The sequence below is a fragment of the Phyllobates terribilis genome, unplaced genomic scaffold, assembly GCF_046119375.1.
Source record: "Phyllobates terribilis strain yellow unplaced genomic scaffold, ASM4611937v1 Scaffold_2__4_contigs__length_985480577, whole genome shotgun sequence".
Lineage (NCBI taxonomy): Eukaryota > Metazoa > Chordata > Amphibia > Anura > Dendrobatidae > Phyllobates > Phyllobates terribilis.
The window spans coordinates 313495559-313518844 of NW_027362762.1; the positions used below are offsets into that span (position 1 = coordinate 313495559).

General features: G+C 43.8%; 1 protein-coding gene across 4 annotated transcripts in view; it reads left to right on the forward strand.

Moving 5' to 3' along the window:
* MYO16 (myosin XVI) overlaps window positions 1–23286 on the forward strand; it is a 904557-nt gene that overhangs the window by 366963 nt on the left and 514308 nt on the right. For all 4 annotated transcript variants that reach the window (XM_073664248.1, XM_073664251.1, XM_073664257.1 and 1 more), the window contains exons 12-13: window positions 5085–5150; window positions 6297–6424. In XM_073664248.1, coding sequence (XP_073520349.1) covers window positions 5085–5150; window positions 6297–6424 — 194 coding nt within the window. The remainder of the gene's footprint in view (window positions 1–5084; window positions 5151–6296; window positions 6425–23286) is intronic.

A 23286-nucleotide genomic window follows, 5' to 3' on the forward strand; every position in this document is an offset into this window, starting at 1 on the left:
ATTTTTATATCATAGTGCTCGAAATACATCTCAATATTTTATATTGGCTGGCTAGGTTCGGCATTAATCACTTCCAACTGATCAAATATTCACTAGAAGTAACACATCACTAACTGCATCTTGGAAGGATACTTAAGCAAAGACTCTTTATACAAATAACCATGCATGCCACACTTAGAATTCTGGGTACAATTTTGATTTTCAGTGTATAAGAAGGACATAGCTGAACTAGAGCCGGTGCAGAGAAGAGCAACCAAGGTTATTAAGGGAATGAGTGTACTGCAATATCAAGGTTATCAAACCTGGGGTGATTCAGTTTGGAAAAATGAAGGCTTAGGAATGATCTTATTATATTCTAGAAGTATATGAGGGGACAGTACAGAGATCTTTCTAATGATCTTTTACACCTGGGTCTGTAACAATAACAAGAGGACATCCTCTAAGTCTAGAGAAAAGAAGGTTTCATCATAATCACAGACGTGGATTCTTTACTGTAAGAGCAGTGAGACAATGTAACTCTTTGCCACATGATGTTGTAATGGTTGATTCACTGCTAAAGTTCAAGGAGGGCCTGGATGCCTTTTTTGAAAAATATAATATTACAGGTTTTGGGTACTAAATTCTGTGATGGGACATTTATTCAGGAAATTAGTCTGATCTAGTGTGATTGCTATATCTGGAGTTTGGAAGGAATTTCCCCTTAGTATGTGGCAATTAGTAGAATCTGCCTCATAGGGTTTTGACCTTCATCAGGATCAACAAGTTAGGTTATAGATTGAACTCTATGGACTTGTGTCTTCTTTCAATCTTAACACAATGAAGCTATTAATGGACGTTACACTAAAGTGGCATTTTTTACGCAAATGTAAAATAATAGCTGCATGGAAGATCTTGCGGCTCTGGGTCGGGGGCTTGCCTGACCATGCCATTCAAGCACCCACAGGAAAAAAACATTTTACCATTTCTGTCTTCCCCATCGCTATATTTCTAGCACTTTAAGTTGACCCAGTACTGCTCCGATGGTGACGATTGAAAAAGGCTGCTTTGCTACTATGACAGCTCTAATTATAGGGAAAATAAGTGTTAAAAAATATTAAAAGATATTTTCTGACCTTTTTGGGAACACATACAAAAACAAAAGTTAAAAAAGGAAATGACAAATAAAATAAATTCATTCTGGACACAAGTCGATTAGATCTAAATACTGTCAGAAATGATGACAGGTCAGCCACAGACGTCCATTGCATTTTTTTAAAAAAAAATAAACTTTAAAATTTAGATTGTCAAATGGGCTTTCCTAAGTCTATAATCCTGTCTTCAATTTTAAGTATGGTGAATTATATTGTATGTGAATAGTCTGCAAATAAGGTTATCTATATTTTTCTCACAGCATTTTACTTTATTACGTATATTTTACTATATTACAACATTTTATTATAATATCTAAATGTGCTTACCAGGTATAAACCCCTGTTTAGTAAATAAACTAAAATGGAACAGAGGTATATAAAGTGCTTGTGTGGCATTAAGGGACCTCAGACTGTGCCAAAAATGTGAGAAGAACATGCTGAACATACCACCTTAGTCCAGCGAACCTCATTAAAGGGAATCTGTCACCAGGTTTTTGCCATCCAATCTGAAAGCAGCATAATGTAGAGACAGAGACCCTGATGCCAGTGATATGTCACTTACTGGGCTGCTTGCTGTAGTTTTGATAAAATCACTGTTTTATCATCAGGGAATTATCATTAGAGGACTAGTAAACCTGGTGCCAGGTAGTCAAGCATATTCATGATCTCTGCTCCGCCCATATCACTGATTAGTAGCTTCCTTGGTATACTATACATTGGCAGAAATCTGCCAGAGATAAACATTCAAATAACTGCTAGATCTATGATCAGAATGACAGCAAGCAGCCCAGTAAGTGACACATCACTGGAACCAGGGTCTCTGCCCCTACATTATGCTGCTCTCAGTTGTGATAGTGACAGATTCCCTTTAAGTCAACGCGTTCTTGAAGGCACTAGTTGATGTCTGTCTTAGGATGGATGTGGCACTGCCAGTATCTTCTTTTTTCTGTTCCTACTATGGAACAGAGGAGCAGACATAACAACACAGATATGAACATAGTCTAAAATGAATAATGTACAACAATGTGTCATGGAAGATCTGAACGGCAGACAGACGTTGTCACTGTTATTACAATCTTCATACCTTTTCATCTGCATAAAATATAGCAGATTTGTTTTAGTGGCTTTCATTTGTCAAACAGTATTCTATTTTTACAGCTATACAGTATGAAGGGAAGCATTGTATGGTTGACGTTACTTAATGATTGATGTGATCTGACAATTGCGAAGAAGTAATACAACAAAATATGGCACAATGGAAGTTTTATTCCTCCCAACTGAGACATGATTTTCTCCAACTGTTACTAACGATATGATTCTGGCAGCTATATGAGCTGTTCTGCTTCAGCTTTGAGTCTTATAACAGTTGGCAGGGAGGCAAGAAATATGACATTAGTTTTGTACAACCACAAGCTGATATCTGTACATGAATAAGGTTAAAAAGAAATATGTTTGGTCTTTAGAAAGTAAAACCACTGTAATTCATTTAGTAAAAACTCATTGTGAAAGATTTACTAAGACTAGCGAGTCCTCCATCAGTTCACCCAATCATGGGATTAAGGTGCGCTGAATTTATTAAAGAGGCATCATGCATTGTACTAAAGACGTAAAATGAAATCTACCATTGCTCGCATAGATTTGTGAGAAATATTTTTCCTATTTTCTGTCTTTAGTAACAATAAATCAGTCAGAAAGTTGTTGGCCACGTCCTCTTTTGGGTAATGCTGCCTACCCTTCTCAACACTTGTGAAAACTGGCTAGTGACGAGAAAAAACACACAAATATAAGTGCAAAAATGGCATGTGTCAAACTCAAAATATTTAATTTTTTTTACACCACAAAATGTGTTTTCTGAAAATTTTCCAGAAAAATATATTGTTAAAAATTGCACTTTGGTAGATGATGAGCCCATGGAACAGTACCAAACTTAAAGGGATTTTCCGCTTTATCTTTATTTTACCAAATGTGTAAGGACAGGATGCTTGACAAAGGATGAAATCCTGTTAACTTTTATATATTAGTAAGTGCCACAAAATAAAGTTAAGGTGGACTGATTGAAGTGACAAATAGTGCGAAAAATGTTTGCATTGTATGGATATCCCCAAGATCTGATCTATACCACTTTGAGTAAATGATACTTGAGAGATGACACATTCTGTCAAGCCTAATACCATTAAAGTTAGGCTTGGTTAAATGTGTATGCTGACCAATATGGTGTCAGGAGCAGTGAAAGATCACTGGATATCTCCAGCACCCAGAGCAGGTCTGACTACACTATATACAGTATATTAGCTTGTATATGGTAATTGTAAACTTACCTAACACCGATCTAACTCCAATAATGCAATAATGGAATTTTGTAAGAATATGCAACCTGCAACTTTAGGGCTGGGGCTACAAGGAAACTTTGGTACACATGATATGACCAAAGATTGCTTTGACAGTTGCTACATCACAATGTAATGCGGGTGAATGTGATAGGGGTCACATTATGACCTCTAGGGTTCTGTGGTGACCACAGTAAGCATATCGCAAAAATTCAGAACCAGTTGCAGTTGCAGCAGTTGTACATGGAGGTCTTTGCCAGTGGAACCTCTGTCCAAAGTCTCAGTATGGCCTGAGTGTAATTTTGTGTGTTATTGACCTATAAAACAGTTTAAAGGGGTATTGCCAACTCCATGATCCTATCCTAATATGTAGCAGGTGTAATAATAATAATATTAGCAAATACCTCCAATGTTCTACAGTTTTTTTGATTTGCTTTGTCTCTTTCCTCATGTGCAGGCATTGCAGGACCTTAGGTATCCATGGTTACGACCACTGATAAAGTGAGAGTTAGTTAGCTAGTTGCTAGTGGTCGTAACCATGGATACCTAAGGTTCTGCAATGCCTGCACATGAGGAAAGAGACATTGTGAATCAAAAATACTATACTACATATCTAATTGGAGGTATTTGCTAATATTATTATTGTTATACCTACTACTTATTTGGACAGGATCTTGGAGATAGGAATACTTCTTTAAATCCATGTATTACATCACATACATTTACAAAGTAGAATATACCAGATAAGAGTATCAGCACCATGGCTCGCTCCCACGGACATCGATTCTCTCATGCGACAGACTTAGGCCGATTATGCGGATTAAACTCTGTCAGAGTTTGATCCGAGTGTCACCTTAGTGTAATGTGATTCTCTCGCATGCAAAAATCATATCACAAATGAGGAGAAGACGGAGAACTTAATTTCTCCATCCTATGCATTTTCTGTATCTGCAGTAATCGGACTGCACTCAGATGACATCCGAATGCAGTCTGATGTTTTACACGCACCTATAGACTTATCGGACACACTCGCGGTATTGTATTCTCATGCCGAATTGTCATGAGAAAAAAAGCGCTGATCAGCACTGCCCCACAGCATAACATTGGGCCGAGCGCTATCTGATAAAACATATAATAACACTCGGCCGTTTTATACAGTCGTGTGAGCGAGACCTTAGACTTGGTACGCAATTGCGTTGGAGCTTCTACAAATTACATAACTTTCACTGGGAAAATAATTGCAGCATGCTGCGCTGTTTTTTTTGGGGGGGGGGGGGGTAAAATAATGACCACCTGAACAGAAACCAAACAGACCCCAATACAGTCAATGGTATTGGTCTGGTGTATTTTGTGTCTGTCATAGAACTAAACTTATTTTGCAGGAGGTCAGTTTTTCTTTTCCTATAGCAAAAGAGGAAAATAGAACTTCAAACAGTAATGTGATCCTTCCCTGTTACCTCTTGCATAAAGATAACCTCATCTATTGTAATGAAAATTGATTCCAGTGCCAGATAAAGGCCAGATGTCACCACGCTATATAACAATGGCCTTACAGTTTGACGTGAATTCAATTTCTCCAGATGCTTATTGTAACTTGTGTGTAATTCTTCATTAAACTCTATTTCAGACCTACATTGGGAACATTTTGCTGCTAGTTAATCCTTACAAAGATCTCCCAATCTACTCATCTCTGGTAAGAGCTAATTTTTAGGTTAGTAAAGTATTATTTGTTACTGCTCCTGATCTTTTGGGAACAGTTCTTATTTGATAGAAACAATGACTAAAAAAACAATAAAAAAAACCCTCATCCCAGAACAGTCTAAACTACTAGGTGCAAAATCGCCTTTTAATAGGATGATTTTGTCTCACTTATATGTCAGTTGATTTAAATCAAAAGAACAAGACTTGTAATAAATCACAGAACATAGAAAATGTGGCAATCTGTACACTTTTAGTGATCCTATATGGACATTAAAGGGAATCTGTCACCACATTTGAACTATCTAAACTATTAATATGGGCACACAGGCTATAGACTGCTAAAAAAAGTCATCCCTTTATGTCTCATATCAGATGTCTTGTTATAGATAAATTATCTTTTATCACTTTATGTAAATGACTGCTTTCACGCTATAGGGAGGACGCTGCTTGGAAGATAACTCTGCCTCCAGAGCTTATTTTACATGAGGGGGAGTTACCAGTGTGAGACAAGTAACTAACACCGAACAGGAGAAATGAACTTTGTCTTCTTGCAAACACACTTTGCAAACTCTCTGAGCTCTGCTGTATTGTAACAATATTACACCCTGTCTGTCTGTGAGATGGAAGCTGAAGCTGAGAGGAACCTGCAGATGTGTCAGGTATAATCACACAGAGCTCTGCAGTGAGATCAGGAGAGCAGAGAGCGGCCTTTACACATCACACTGGTAACTCCACCTTCATGTAAAATAAGCTCTGGAGGCTGAATTATCTTCCAGGCCGCGTTCTCCCCAGAGCCTGAAAGAGGTCATTTATATAAAGTGATAAAAGATGATGTCTATAACTTGTGTGGCCATATTAATAGATTAGATCAGTCAAATGTGTTGACAGATTCCCTTTAACACCGTGAATAGAAGCTCCTGCATACAAGATTTCTCATCGATATTTAGGAGAAGGGTTTACACACTGGGCACATTTGGCCAATGTACAATGCAAATAATATTGCTAACAAAAAATAACTAAAACATGAAAGATCCTATAACAATATACCAGAAAAACACTTTAACAAATCAATGACTTTGAAACTTCATGCTGAAATCCAATTTGAGCTTTTAAATAATCTCTTTTTTTCTACCTTTAGGTTACTCAGTTATATCATAATATCTCCGGACGCTTGTGCTCCTCGCTTCCTCCTCACATATTCGCTTGTTCAGAGAGGGCTTACCATATGGTTTTCCAAGAGAAAAGACCTCAGTGCTTTATCATAAGGTACTGCCTGCCTGGTATTAGCATATTTAATTTGTTTGTGCTGTACAGAGGACTGTGCTTAGCATTGTGCATGTATTATCTCATGACCTTGTAGAGAAGGGGTTTAGAATAGTAAATGGTGATAAAAATACATCTTTGCATTGGCTATGCTCAGTTGAATATTCATTATATAATTAACTCTCTGTGCTATCCTACGTGCAATAAGCCATTGACCCAACATTAATTGTACAGTAAACCCAGCTATACAGGCTTATCAGTGCTCCATTTTCATTACTGCTTGCTGAATTGAGGGCCAAAGATGTGTGTTCTCCTTATGAATCTTGTGACCTCAACTCTACCATTATAGTGTGGCATTGAGAATAAATATATATGCAGTGCTTAGCATAATTGAGTACACCCCTTTTGAAAAGTAAGATTTTAATCAATATCTCACTGAACACAAGAACATTTTATAAGCAATCAGTTGAACCATTTTCACTAAGTGGCAGGATTGCTTTCTAATTTCTGATAGGTTGTGTTATGACTTTCCATGGCTTTTTGCACCTCTCTTTCTTCATGTGTTCAATACTTTTTCCCTGTGTTATTTCTCATTATTACACATAACTTAATTTATAGACATCTATGGTTTGATTTTTTTGCCTGTGTGCATTTGATGGGTTGTTACCGACATCTGGTGAAAATTTCATGTCATTAGCACCTTCAGAAATAGATTTATTTCAAAAATTGGCGATGTGTATATATACAGTATATATATATATATATATATATATATATATATATATATATATATATGTATATATATATATATATATACATACACACACACATATACACATACATATACACAGTACAGACCAAACAAAAGTTTGGACACACCTTCTCATTTAAAGATTTTTCTGTATTGTCATGACTTTGAAAATTGTACATTCACACTGAAGGCATCAAAACTATGAATTGACACGTGGAATTACGTACTTAACAAAAAAGTGTGAAACAACTGAAAATATGTCTTATATTCTAGGTTCTTCAAAGTAGCCCCTTTTTGCTTTGATGACTGCTTTGCACACTCTTGGCATTCTCTTGATGAGCTTCAAGAGGTAGTCACCGGAAATGGTTTTCACTTCACAGGTGTGCCCTGTCAGGTCTAATAAGTGGGATTTCTTGCCTTATAAATGGGGTTGGGACCATCAGCTGTGTTGTGCAGAAGTCAGGTGGATACACAGCTGAAATTCCTACCGAATAGACTGTTAGAATTTGTATTATGGCAAGAAAAAAGCAGCTAAGTAAAGAAAAACGAGTGGCCATCATTACTTTAAGAAATTAAGGTCACTCAGTCCGAAAAATTGGGAAAACTTTGAAAGTGTCCCCAAGTGCAGTTGCAAAAACCATCAAGCGCTACAAAGAAACTGGCTCACATGAGGACCGCCCCAGGAATGGAAGACCAAGAGTCACCTCTGCTTCTGAGGATAAGTTTATCTGAGTCACCAGCCTCAGAAATCGCAGGTTAACAGCAGCTCAGATTAGAGACCAGGTCAATGCCACACAGAGTTCTAGCAGCAGACACATCTCTTCAACAACTGTTAAGAGGAGACTTTGTGCAGCAGGCCTTCATGGTAAAATAGCTGCTAGGAAACCACTGCTAAGGACAGGTGTGGCACTCCAGGGGTCTGGTTTTCCACAGTAATGTAATGTTATGTCTGAGAGCAGGTGGGAGGTCCTTTGGTCAGGGATCCTGTGCATGCCACACCTCCTGCCCAGTCTTGGGAGGGGAAGAACTTCCCCTGTATAAACTCGGGGCTGAGGCAGGGTGAGTCAGACAAGGAGAGTGGAGAGAAGAAGCAGCATAGGAAACAGCAGAGTTACAAGGAGTCAGGGGCTGGCAGCTGCAGAGCTCGCCCTGACTAAGAAGATTCTTTACCGGACCCGGAGTCCGAGGCTGTGGGGACTAACTCCTACCCAGCAGCAGAATCCGTCAGGCAGGGGATTTCAGGTCCTCTGGCCCAGAAGCCCGAAGGCACGGTCACACGCGTGGGACCAGCACCGCCATCGTGGAGCGGAAGCCATTAGAAGGCCCCGAGTCACCGGCCATACGGGTGAGCACCACACGGTACACTCAGGGACGTGGGCTACTTACATCAGCTTCTAGCAAGGTAGCCAGAAGAGTACAGTCAGTTTGGGAGGCCTACAACTACGCCTGGCCAGGGGAGATCCCATCTGCTCAAAGACTGACCAGGCCCCGTTTGCTAGCAAGTACTCCGGGAGGGTCTGTCGTTGTTACCAGTAAAGACCCTGAACTACACCGTACCGTCTCTGAGTGGTTCCTGCTACCCCCATCATCCACGTCGGCTGCCCTGAGGCCATACCCCTCCCGTTGGGGGTTATACTATCACGCTGCACAATCCTACCACCGGCCTCAGCGGTCTGCCCTGCAGCAGCAGCTTCCTGGCTGCACTCAACGGGTGGCGTAGTCATCAACTATTTACTACTAATAGACTGCCGTCTAGTTTGACTCCCTGGGCACGGACCGGGTCACCGCCACGAGACTACAACCCTCCACTGATCCGGCTCCGGGTAGGCTCCCGCGTGCGCAACGCAGCGCGACACAGGCCCAGGGGCGCGTCAACTTTGGCGTAGTCGGCAGGATTTCGTGCCCGCAACCACCGGGTACTGCGTGCCTGAAAAGCAAAGACTGTTCAAACTTACCAGTGGTGAAGGTTTCCCGCCATCCGGCGCCATCTTCTACCTTCTTCCCGCCATCCGCGAAGTTTTCCCGCCATCCGGCGCCATCTTCGACCTTCTTCCCGCCATCCGTGGAGTTTTCCCGCCATTGGACGCCATCTTGAGGACGCCGCGCGGGAAGAAGAGGGGCGTGGACTCCGAAACCGCGCGAGAACTGAAGCCCCGCCTCACGTCCGGACGTTGCGTAAGGTCCTGGAAGGAGCCCAGCAGACGCCGACGTCACAGGAGCGCGACGGAAGGTCCTCAACCCTGACGATCCACTGCGGAGCCGCGGCCTACGGAAGAGGATCATCGCAAGGTAGGCCACGGTCCACTAGGGGGGAGGAAGATGTCGGATACGGAGGAGAGCTTCACTGCCTCAACCCCCGCCAGCGCTACCGCTGCTGCAGTTATGCCCTTCACCATGCCCTATATCCCGGGAGCAGCTTGGCTACCCCAGTACTCAGGGGAGTCACATACCCTGCATGACTTTAGAGAAAAGCTGGATAGCCTCTTCCAGGTGTACCCCCTCACAGAAGAGCAAAAAGTGAGCATCCTGGTGGCCCAACTAACCGGGGCAGCCAAAAGGGAAGTAAAATCCTGGCCACCTGGGAGGAAGACTGTCGCAGGGATACTAACCCGGCTGAAGGACACCTTTGATACCCGCACCTCAGCCGAGATTAAGCTTAGATTCTACGGGTGCAAGCAGCGAGCGCATGAGAGTATAAGGGACTATGCACTAAACCTACAAGAGGCCCTGAGGGCCATAAAGCAGACCGACCCTGATGGGGTGGGAAACGAGGACAGGCTATTGACTGAACAATTTATAGAGGGTTTATATTGCAATGCCCACCGAACCCAGTTGCGGGCAATGGCCTTACAGGATCCCCATCTGGACTTTGCACAGTTCAAGGATAGAGCTATCCGGGTGCTCCGAGAACCAGCACCGGGTGGCGTTGTTACCCACAGGCGCCCAGCTATCACTTACCACCAGGAGGCGGCGCCCTTGTCGGCAGGGCCTGTGGGAGCTGATGCGCAGGCTTTGGACAATGACCCGGCTCCAGACCTACACCATCAGGTCCAAGAGCTAGCTAAGAGCGTTGCTGCGCTAACCCGAACTGTGCAGTCTTTACAGGTTTCCACCCCAGGGAAGATCCAGCTGGCATCCGGACCGGAGGACATCCCGTGGCGTCGACCAAGGAGGACCCCACCGGCCAGAGGAAGACCCAGTGACCGATACAGCGAGGACGGACGACCCATCTGCCGCCGCTGCAATCAACCCGGACATATGGAAAGGTACTGTTCTTTAAACGGGCACAACCTGGGGTAGAGGGCCAACCCCCAGGAAAAAGATCACCAGGCCCATCGAACTGGCGCGACAGATATGTGGGAGGACGTCCAGTCTTGCCTGTGGTACTGGATGGCATTCCCATGAGTGCCCTACTGGATACCGGGTCACAGGTCACCACCATCCCGTACGTGCTCTTCAAGCAGTACTGGAATGACTCGGATATTACCCGCTACCCTGACGACGACTTGAGTATCATCGCCAGCAATGGCCAGCCCGTGCCACAGATGGGATTTAAAGAGGTGACCCTCAAAATCGGTAGAGTCGAACTGGCCGCACAGGGACTGATCATTGTAGATATTGATAAACATGAGAGTCATCCAAAAATAACTCTAGGAACTAACGTAATTGAAAATTGTCTTGCAGAGGTGATTTTCCTTTTACAGCAGGTTGCCAAGAACGCCAGCTCCGGCGAGCAGCGGGTGCTCCAGAAAGAGATCCGGGCACTGATGCAACGGCAACAAGTGGAACTCTCCGGCGGTGAGATTGGTAGCGTAAGAATGTGTGACCCTTTTCCTATTGCCATGCCCCCAAAAAGTGAAATGATGATTTGGTGCCGGGCAGCTATTGGTCTGAGAGGTAGAGATTACCAGGCAATGGTAGAACCAGTTTACTCAGACAGTAGGCCCACCATTTTGACAGCACGGGGGGTGGTCAATGTACGCCATGGGAGGGTGCCCATTCGCATAATAAATATCGGGGAGAGGGAAGTGTACCTGCCCCGGTATGCCACGCTAGCCAAATTATATACCACTAATCAAAATTCTATACAATCTGTGGAACCCTTGCCTCCATCTCACCCGGAGGAAGGTAACGGCTCTAAGAAAGACATGGAGGACTGGTGTCAGCAACTACATTTGGGTACTGATTCCACTCCCTCACATCAGAAACAAGGAGTCTATCGGGTGGTTCAAGAGTATGAGAGAGTGTTTAGTAAACACCCGTTAGACTTCGGGCGAGTCAAGGGGGTAGAACACCGCATCCCCACGGGAGATCATCCTCCCATAAAAGAGAGGTATCGACCCGTACCCCCTGCACATTACCAACACGCCAAGGGGATGCTTAGAGACATGAAGGAGGCTGGGGTAATCCGGGATAGCTGTAGCCCCTGGGCAGCCCCACTAGTTTTAGTCAAAAAGAAAGACAACACCATGAGGATGTGTGTAGATTACCGGAAAATCAACCGTATCACACACAAGGATGCGTACCCCTTACCAAGGATAGAGGAGTCATTGGCTGCTTTAAGATCTGCTAACTTCTTCTCTACCTTGGATCTCACTAGCGGGTACTGGCAGGTTCCTGTAGCAGAGGCGGACCGGGAGAAGACCGCATTCACCACCCCGATGGGACTTAGCGAGTTCACCTGCATGCCGTTCGGACTCTGCAACGCCCCAGGAACCTTCCAACGATTAATGGAGTGCTGTCTGGGCCACAGAAACTTCGAGACGGTCCTGTTGTACCTGGACGATGTCATCGTATACTCCAAAACTTATGAGGACCACCTGAAACACCTGGCGGAGGTGTTCGAAGCTCTGGCGAGTTACGGCCTAAAGGTGAAACCCTCCAAGTGTCACCTCCTGAAACCAAAGGTGCAATACCTGGGACACGTGGTGAGCGCTGACGGAGTGGCTCCCGACCCCGATAAGATCACCGCAATTAAGGGATGGCCAAGCCCCTCCAGCGTAAAAGAAGTGCGGCAGTTCCTAGGGTTGGTAGGCTACTACCGAAGGTTTATTCCCGGTTTCACCAAAAAGGCAGCGCCTATGCAGGACCTCCTGATAGGCCAGTCCCGAAAGGCCAAGAACCAGAAGCCGCCCTTCAAATGGGAAGAGCTAGAAGAAGAGTCCTTCCGCCAGCTGAAGATGGCCCTCACGGGGGATGAAATCTTGGCGTACCCGGACTATAGCCAGCCCTTCATCCTCTACACCGACGCCAGTAACATCGGGCTAGGAGCCGTACTGTCCCAGATTCAGCAGGGGAGAGAACGAGTAATCTCCTATGCCAGCCGAAAACTGCGACCCACCGAAAGGAACCCCGAGAATTACAGCTCATTTAAGCTAGAGTTCCTGGCCGTGGTATGGGCAGTCACCGAGCGCTTTAGGCATTACCTCGCTTCTTCCCGGTTCACCGTATACACGGATAACAACCCGTTGACACACCTGGACACGGCAAGACTCGGTGCCCTGGAGCAGAGGTGGATGGCCCGTCTGTCCAACTACGAGTTCACAATCAAATACCGGGCAGGACGCTCCAATACTAACGCGGATGCCCTGTCCAGGATGCCCAACCTGCCGGACGAAGGAGAAGATCCGGAGGGACTGGAAGAAGTTGAACTCCCTGCGTTCCACCGTCATGGGACTATCCAGTATTCCCACCGGGTAAGGGGTAAGCAGGCTGCTACGTTGAACCCCTTACCCCACTACAACTGGGCGGAAACGCAAGACAGCGACCCTGCCGTCCGACTGGTGAAGGAGATGCTGACTCGGCCGGAGGCTCGCCTTGAACCAGACGCTCCGGAGGAAGCCAAACAACTATGGGCGGAGAAGAGTCGACTATTCCTTTACAAGGGGAAGTTGTGCCGCAGAATGGTCAACTCCCGGACGCATGAACTACTCTGGCAAGTAGTGGTGCCACGAAGAGACGCAGCCATGGTGATGGAGGCATACCACGACGGAGCTGGACACTTCGGGTGGAAAAAGCTGGAGTTCCTGCTGCGCGAGCGGTTCCACTGGGTAGGCATGAGGGGAACCATCGAGAAGTGGTGCAGAGACTGTGGCCCGTGCAATCTGAGAAGGAAGGACCGGGCCAGCCAGAAGACTCCCCTGCAGTCCATCGTCACCCGGCAACCGTTGGAACTGGTAGCCTTGGATCATGTAAAACTGACCCCAAGCAGAAGTGGCTACGTCTACGCGTTAACCATCGTGGATCATTACTCCCGGTTCTTGGTTGTCGTCCCCGTCAAGGACTTAACGGCTCAAACAGCAGCTAGAGCCTTCCAGCAGCACTTCTGCCGTCCACACGGGTACCCGGACCAAGTGCTGACGGACCAGGGACCTGCCTTTGAAGCGGAGGTCTTCCAGGAATTCTGCAATCTGTATGGCTGCCGGAAGATAAGGACGACACCCTACCATCCGCAAGCTAATGGACTTTGTGAAAAAATGAACCAGGTGGTAATGGATCTTCTAAAAACATTGCCCCTGGAAGAACGCAGTCTGTGGCCTGAGAAGTTGCCCGATCTGGTGGACCTATACAACCACATCCCGGTAGGTTCCACCAACTGTACCCCGGCTTACCTAATGAGGGCGAGACCTGGTAAGTTACCTGTTGACCTGGAAATGGGAGTCCTGACACCTGAGGACACTTCACCAGAAACAGACTGGGACACAGAGAGGCAGCAGCAGTACCGGAGAGTACAAGAGAGCATGGAGCGAAGTCTCTGTCAGGCTAGGGAAAGACAAGAGAAGACTTACAACCAGTATGCTCCCGCTGTTCCCCTGGTACCCGGAGAGCAGGTCTTGAAGAGGAAAAGACGGCTCCACAAGTTGGATGACCAGTGGGAGAAGGACCCATACACCGTACTGCCCTCAAGCCACGAGAACCCGAAGGTCTGTACCATCAGTAAAGACGGAGGGGAAACCACAGCCATTGTATCCCGGGACCACCTGAAGAAGTGTCCCGAACAACTGAGGAACCCTGAAGAAGAACAAGAAGACCATCGACCCGTAGAGGAAAGGGAAGATATGGTTAGTACCGTGCTCGGGGACTTCCCTCGGTCTTGGACTCAAGTCAATGGTGCAGTTGTGGTACCCGTACTCACCTTCCTCCAACCATCATCCCAAGAACCTACGGAGCAACGGGTAGAGCTGGAAGAACAGCCGGTCCAGGAGGCAGAAGACTCCACACGAGTAGAACAGGAGAATCAACCCTCTGCTTATAGTGAGCCTGCCGTACCCCTAGTGAGACAAAGAGCCGGTAGACAGCTGCCCAGTTTACCCTTGACAGCTCCTACACCCTGTAGTTCAGGGCCAGACAGTCAGCTCCGTAGGTCCACTAGGGCCACTAGAGGCCAGTTACCCGCACGCTGGAGAATTTGAAGTGTAAAAATAGTTTTATTTATGTTTATCTGTGTATTGTTGCTTGTGTATAATTTTGTGTTTCCAGTTGTTTTTAGGAAACCTTGGTGGATTTACCGGGAATCCTTGTATATAGTTGGAGCGTAACCCAGGATGGACTAGAGACTGTTAAGGACTCGGGGTAGGACAGACCCCTACCTGGTTACGTCTCCCTGTGTTGGTGAAATGGACACCTTTGCTTTTCTTCAAAGACTGCATCCGGTTGCGGACACGCCGTAACCATCTTATGTGTTTTTCTTATAGTATTGTTATTGTTATACTTTGTTATGTTTTTCTAAATGTGTTTAGTCCCGGAGTACTAAATTTCACTAGGGGGGAATGTGGCACCCCAGGGGTCTGGTTTTCCACAGTAATGTAATGTTATGTCTGAGAGCAGGTGGGAGGTCCTTTGGTCAGGGATCCTGTGCATGCCACACCTCCTGCCCAGTCTTGGGAGGGGAAGAACTTCCCCTGTATAAACTCGGGGCTGAGGCAGGGTGAGTCAGACAAGGAGAGTGGAGAGAAGAAGCAGCATAGGAAACAGCAGAGTTACAAGGAGTCAGGGGCTGGCAGCTGCAGAGCTCGCCCTGACTAAGAAGATTCTTTACCGGACCCGGAGTCCGAGGCTGTGGGGACTAACTCCTACCCAGCAGCAGAATCCGTCAGGCAGGGGATTTCAGGTCCTCTGGCCCAGAAGCCCGAAGGCACGGTCACACGCGTGGGACCAGCACCGCCATCGTGGAGCGGAAGCCATTAGAAGGCCCCGAGTCACCGGCCATACGGGTGAGCACCACACGGTACACTCAGGGACGTGGGCTACTTACATCAGCTTCTAGCAAGGTAGCCAGAAGAGTACAGTCAGTTTGGGAGGCCTACAACTACGCCTGGCCAGGGGAGAGCCCATCTGCTCAAAGACTGACCAGGCCCCGTTTGCTAGCAAGTACTCCGGGAGGGTCTGTCGTTGTTACCAGTAAAGACCCTGAACTACACCGTACCGTCTCTGAGTGGTTCCTGCTACCCCCATCATCCACGTCGGCTGCCCTGAGGCCATACCCCTCCCGTTGGGGGTTATACTATCACGCTGCACAATCCTACCACCGGCCTCAGCGGTCTGCCCTGCAGCAGCAGCTTCCTGGCTGCACTCAACGGGTGGCGTAGTCATCAACTATTTACTACTAATAGACTGCCGTCTAGTTTGACTCCCTGGGCACGGACCGGGTCACCGCCACGAGACTACAACCCTCCACTGATCCGGCTCCGGGTAGGCTCCCGCGTGCGCAACGCAGCGCGACACAGGCCCAGGGGCGCGTCACAGGCAATAAGCAGAAGAGACTTGTTTGGGCTAAAGAACACAAGGAATGGACATTAGACCAGTGGAAATCTGTGCATTGGTCTGATGAGTCCAAATTTGAGATCTTTGGTTCCAACCACCATGTCTTTGTGCGACGCAGAGAAGGTGAACGGATGGACTCTACATGCCTGGTTCCTACCGTGAAGCATGGAGGAGGAGGTGTGATGGTGTGGGGGTGCTTTGCTGGTGACACTGTTGGGGAGTTATTCAAAATTGAAGGCATACTGAACCAGCATGGCTACCACAGCATCTTGCAGTGGCATGCTATTCCATCCGGTTTGCGTTTAGTTGGACCATCATTTATTTTTCAACAGGACAATGACCCCAAATACACCTCCAGGCTGTGTAAGGGCTATTTGACCAAGTAGGAGAATGATGGGGTGCTACACCAGATGACCTGGCCTCCACAGTCACCAGACCTGAACCCAATCGAGATGGTTTGGGGTGAGCTGGACCGCAGAGTGAAGGCAAAGGGACCAACAAGTGCTAAGCATCTCTGGGAATTCCTTCAAGATTGTTGGAAGAGCATTTCCAGTGACTACCTCTTGAAGCTCATCAAGAGAATGCCAAGAGTGTGCAAAGCAGTCATCAAAGCAAAAGGTGGCTACTTTGAAGAACCTAGAATATAAGACATATTTTCAGTTATTTAACACTTTTGTTAAGTATATAATTCCACGTGTTAATTCATAGTTTTGATGCCTTCAGTGTGAATGTACAATTTTCATAGTCATGAAAATACAGAAAAATCTTTAAATGAGAAGGTGTGTCCAAACTTTTGGTCTGTACTGTATATATATATACACATACACACATTCATGGCCGAAAGTATTGGCACCCTTGACATTTTTCCAGAAAATGAAGTATTTCTCCCAGAAAATTATTGCAATTACACATGTTTTGTTTTACACATGTTTATTTCCTTTGTGTGTATTGGAACAACATAAAAAAAAATAAGAAAAAGAGGAAAATTGGACATAATTTCACACAAAAACCCAAAAATGGGCAGGACAGAATTGTTAACACATTTCCAAAAGTGTGGGTAAACAACTTTGTTTCACTCATGTGATACTAATTAAAACTCACCCATCTCAAGTAACAGTTATGGGAAATATGAAAATTACACCTGAAACCAGATAAAAATGTGAAAAGTTGACTCAATCTTTGCATTATGTGTCTGTGTGTACCAAACTAAGCTTGGAGAACAGAAAGAGAACACTAGAACTGTCTGAAGACTTGAGAACCAAAATTGTTGAAAAATATCTACAATCTCAAGTCCATCTCCAGACATCTTGATGTTCCTTTGCGCCATGGTGTGCAACATAATCAAGAAGTTTAAGTTTACAACCCATGGCACTGTAGATAATCTAAATTGATGAAAGGTTGCAACGCAATATAGTCCTAATGGTGGATAAGCAGCCCCAATTAAGTTTCAAAGAAATTCAAGCTGTCCTGCAGGTTCAAGGTGCTTCACTATCAATGCAAACTATCCATCAACATTTGAATGAAATGAAACTCTATTGCAGGAGACACTGTTGCTGACAAAGAGACAAAAAAGCTAGACCGCAGTTTGCCAAAATGTACGTGAGGAAGCAAAAATCCTTCTGGGAAAGCATCTTGTGGACAAATGAGACAAAGATAGAGCTTTTTGGTAAAGTACATCATTTTACTGTTTACCAAAAACCAAAAAAATAGTCCTACAAAGAAAAGTACACAGTACCTACAGTGAAATATGGTGGAGATTCAAAGATGGTTGGGGGTTATTTGGCTGCCTCTGTCACTGGGTGCCTTAATGTGCTCAAGGCATCATGAAATCTGAAGATTTCCAAAGGATTTTGGGTCGCAATGTAGTGCCCAGTGTCAGAAAGCTGGAAAATGATGCCAAAGATACTTCAGAAGCACCCAGAAATAGATGGAAACAAGGTGCTGGAGAGTTCTGAAGTGGCCAGCAATAAGTCCGGATCTATAGTAAATGCCATTGAAGACCTGTGGAGAGATCTTAAATTTACTGTTGGTAGAAGGTGTCCTTCAAATATGAGAGACTTGGAGCAGTTTGCAAAAGAAGACTGGTACAAAATTCCAGTTGAGAGGTGCAGAAGTTTGTTGTTTGTTATAGGAAGTGATTGATTGCAATTATTTATTCCAAAGGGTGTGCAACCAAATATTAAGTTGAGGGTGCCAACAATTTTGTCTGGCCCATTTTTGTGGTTTTGTGAGAAATTATGTCTAATTAGCTTTTTCTTCTCTGTTTTCTAATAAATGCAAAGGAAATAAACATTTTCAAGGGTGCCAACACTTTTGACCATGACTGTATCTTTCTTTTAAAAATGATTCACGTTAAACAGGATAAAGAATGTTATATAGTGGCTGCTTTCTGCAGAGCAGAATAAAACATTTTTTTAATTTCACCTCTCCGTTGCAGAGATATTATCAAATTATTTTCCCCAAATGAGTGAACTTTTGTTAAGACCAAGTGGGTGTTATTTCACTGGGGGCATCTTCTCCCTGTATGATTACTGACCAATTATAAGCAATAAGCAAGCAGCTACACTTGGAGAGAAGAACATGCCCCCACCATAACTTATAGCAGGTTTCTTAGTGCATGAGATGTAATTATACAGTTTAATCTCCTGGTCTAACCTCCTACATGCGTCAGTGTGGAGGGAGGAGTAGTGCAGCAGAATTTAGCTATGTAACATTATAAACCCTTCTATCAGCTTTTCTCCTTTTTTAGCACAGTCATCTCGGCTCTACTGCCCTTCCCCCAAACTGTTCATCCAGAGTTGAGAGCTCAAATTATCAGTATCTCTCTCAAGTTTGTTGTACTCAACTTGTATTCACTCTGCAAAGCAAGGTGTCATTACATCTCACACAGGAGTACTCAAGAACAGGCATGTTACTCCTGTGTGAGACATAACGACAGCCTTGATCTCACTGCAGAGCGAGTTGAGTATATCAGACATAAGTGTGATTACTGACACTACTCCGGACATTCAGTGTCAGTAAAGGGGCAGTAATCAGAGCTGACAGTGCTTGAAGAGGAGGCGAGCTGATAGAAGAGTTCAGGCCACGTTCACACCTTCAGTATTTGGCCAGTATTTTACATCAGTATATGTAAGCCAAAATCATGAGTGGGTGATAAATGCAGAAGTGGTGCACTTGTTTCTATTATACTTTGCCACTGATTGTTCCACTCCTGGTTTTGGCTTACAAATACTAATGTAAAATACTGACCAAATACTGAATGTGTGCCTGTGGCCTTATAACATGACACAGCTAAACTCAGCTGCACTGTCCCTCCACCCACACGGAATCTTGCAGGAGGTTAAACCAGAAGATCAGGGCTGTGTCATTACAACTCACACATTGAGAAACCTGTTCTAAGCTATGGTGGGCATGTGTTTTTACCTTTGAGTGTTGCTGCTGCTAATGATTGGTCATCGACATACAGGAGGAAGAACTAAACACCCTCCTACTCACCCCATGAAAGCTATCTGATAACATCCACTTGGACTAAATATAGATTGACTCATTAGGGGCCAAATACTTTGATTACTAATATTTCCGCAATGGAGAGGCAAAATTAAAAGACAAAAACGTTTTATTTCACTTTGCAGCCACTATTATATTGTGTATCCAATTCATCATGAAAAATGTTGGTGTTTGGTCTTCTTTAAGGAGAAATATTACCACCACACTTAGAGTAAGTGGACCTTATTTTATTTTTTAGTGCTGTAGATATTATCTTATTTATAATTAATATTATATTATTTTTTTTTGCTAGTAAAAAGGGTAAAAGTAATATGATAAAGAAAGAATAAAATATTGCATTGCTAGCATGCAAAATCATTGTTAGAATCTACCAACAATCTCATTATATAGTAAAGTCAACTACAAAATTACATAGAGAAGAAATGTTAAGTAACATGTAAAGTAAAATAAAGGTTGAAATATTATCACCTGATTTGGTTTTTATATTACAGGCACTGTACACATAATTGGTGGGGTAATTGGTGGGGTACCAAAGCATGGGTCAACATAATGCAAAGAAAATTCTCATCAATTAACAACTTTCAGGCTCATACTTCCATATGGTAAAATTAAACTGCTAAAAGTAAAATTTCATACAATCTTTTTAATTTTTTTTTTGTTTCAAAAGCCATGCATTTTGAATTTAGTGTACTAAATTCAAAGACAATTGGTCACAGGTGTATCTAGAACATCTCCTATTATAACATTGATGAGGGCTCCATGATCAACTGTTGCATGTCTATGGCTAGCATAACTGTGATGTCATATATGATTTTAGTACAATCTCTATGAAACCAGCAGGTGGTAAGTTCCTCAGAATCCTAGAAACTGTCCTTCTGCATTTTTGTGATAAAAGCTGCTCCACAAGATTATGTTGTTCTTTATTCTCCAGAGGAACCTCATGCATTTTTATAGATATATTTGCAATTCCAAGTGTAATTATTGGAGGTTTTATGGCTTGCTGTTCTTGTCTTGCTTTATACATTCTATACATATTTGCACTTCATTTTATAGTCCTGCTGATACTTCATCTTATGATTTATCCAATATATTTAGTATTAGCCTAGATATTGTTTACTCAGCTGTGATTGGCATTATCTTTCAGTGTAGAGCAAACATGAAGCCTGTACTTATTTTACAAATACTAGGACACGTGCGCCCACTGTATTTGCTGGAGTGCTTTGAATTACAATATTCATGTAGTTTTTTTAAATCACTGGTATAAAAAAAAAAAAAAAAAAAAAAACAATTCCAAGTATCTGATTGCATTTTATGTTCTATTTGGGGGTAGCATGGGGCTCTCCAGCGCTGGGGTTAATCAAATCCCACCAAGGACAACATCAGCAAGTAGTTTGTATGTCCCCCCCGTATTTGCGTGGGTTTCCTCTGAGTACTGTGGTTTCTTCCCTCACTCCAAAGACATACTGATCAGGAATTTAGATTGTGAGCACGAATGGGGACAGTGATTATGTCTGTAAAGTGCTGTGGAATATGATGGTGCTATATAAAGTGAGTAAAATAAATATTTATGATGAACATAGATATTAGAGGGCTTTTTTAAAGGATTACACCCTTCCTATGTAAATCATTGTGATTTTTATGCAATGTATGAATATGCTCTAGATCAAGAGACGCTATTCTTAGTTTGCTATTAGTGGCTGGGTCCTCCAGATTTCTTGTTTGCTTTTAGCTACTTTCTACTCCAGCTAATAGAGTCCGAGATTAGAAACCCCTCTGTTTAAATTTTAGAGTTTCTTTCTAAATTAGACAAATACTTGAAGGTATGGACGACATGAGTGACATTCTTTGATAAAACATGAATAAAATAAATCTGGTTCAACACATGACAGAATTTTTCCAATGGCTATTCCACAGGAAATTCCACATAAAATGAATCAAAATTAATCAATCCCACTGCAAGTTAGATCTATTAGCATAATTCACAAACTTTCTGTTTGCAAAAAAAGCAAACAAAAATATTTACATCTCAACACAACTAATAAATAAGTGGTTTCTCCAGCACAATATGCAATTCTTTATTACTCCTGCCGTCTACAAATTATATTCATTCCTTCATGACAAGTATCTTTATTATTTAGCAGAGCACCTTTGGCTGTTACTGATAGAACTCTCCTGTTAGGTTTTTTCTATCTTGCTGGTCACATGACCTTGTTTGCCTATTTAATCCTGCTCCGCCCTCCTGGCCTTGCTGGACTTCATTGTAATTTCTACTCTTAAGTTAGCCTGGTGCTTAGTTACCTTTCTCAGTCAGTTTAGCTTGGTCTTCGGACCTTTATGTTCTATTTTGTGTGTTTGTCTTTTACTGCTACAATTTCTGCTAGGAGGTGCCCAACTTTATCCCAGTCCCTAGTTCTTGTAGGGATCCCTCCTTTGCATCTATAGGTCTTCGTTCAGACTAGCCGAGGACTTTAGCGGGTCTGATCGCAGGATCAGGTTCCCCGTTACATCGTAGGGATCTAGCTTAGTTCTATTGTAGGGACTGATCTCCTTTCTTTCCTTAGTGCTTGTAGCAGATCATAGCAGTAAGTCCAGCGCAAAAATATCTCTAAGGAAAGACTTCCAGTTTCCATCATGGTGTCGGTTCAGGATTTGGCTCAACGCCTGCAGGGACTCTCTCTGGAGGTGGCCGAGCTCCAACAACACGTGAGTAGCTGTTCTGGAGCACATTTTGTGGAGCCTAAGGTACGTTTGCCTGATTTATTCTTTGGTGATCAACAGGAATTTTTTTCCTTTAAAGATGCTTGTTTATTGTATTTTCATTTGAGACCCAGATCCTCTGGTGATGAATCACAACGTATAGGGTTCATAATGTCACTTTTGCGCAAAGAACCTCAGGGATGGGCCTTTTCTCTCCAACCTAGTGATCCATGCTTTAGATCAGTGGATAGTTTTTTTTCTGCTTTGGGTTTGTTGTATGATGATCCTGATCGTGTCTCATCAGCTGAGACTGAATTAAGACATTTGAGGCAGGGATCAGGTAATGTGGAAAAATATTGCTCTCACTTCCATCGGTGGTCTGCCCAGGTGGGGTGGAACGATTCAGCTTTGAAAAGTTTGTTTCTTGCGGGGCTAGGTGAAAGGGTTAAGGATTTGCTGATTGCTTATCCCACACCTGGAAACTTGCAGGAGGCTATGCAGTTAGCTATACGGGTGGACAGGAGACTGCGTGCAAGGGTTAATGAAAGTAAATCCTCTGCCATGTCAGCTCCGAGTCTAGAGAGGGTCTGTACTGACATTGGAGAGCCGATGGAGATTGGGGCGATGGCACCCCTCTCTCAGGAAAAAGACCGCAGATCTTCTGAAGGTTTGTGCTTTTATTGCGGGAAATCTGACCATTTTATTAAGAACTGTGTGCTTCGTATGAACAAAGAAAAAAAAAAAGGTCCGTTACGCCCGTATTGCCTGTTTAAATTCTAAGGGGGTATTTCTTTCTGCTACTACTGCTGCTCAGGAAGAATTAATTGAATTTCGGATATTTGTGGATTGTGGTTCTACTCTGAATGTGATTGATGGGGGATTCTTGGAAAAACTTAAATTAAAACCCAAACCTTTGTCATCCCCTATTGCTGTGGTTTCTGTCGATGGCTCCCCCTTGAAGAGTGTTACTCACAAGGTCTGTGAATTTCCCCTCACTATTAATGGTATTCACCAAGAAAATTTGGATTTGGTGGTATTAAATAATTTGCCTTCTCCAGTAATTTTGGGGTTACCCTGGTTAAAATTGCACAATCCTGTACTGGATTGGTCTACCAATGAAATTAAGTCCTGGAGTCCTAAGTGTTAT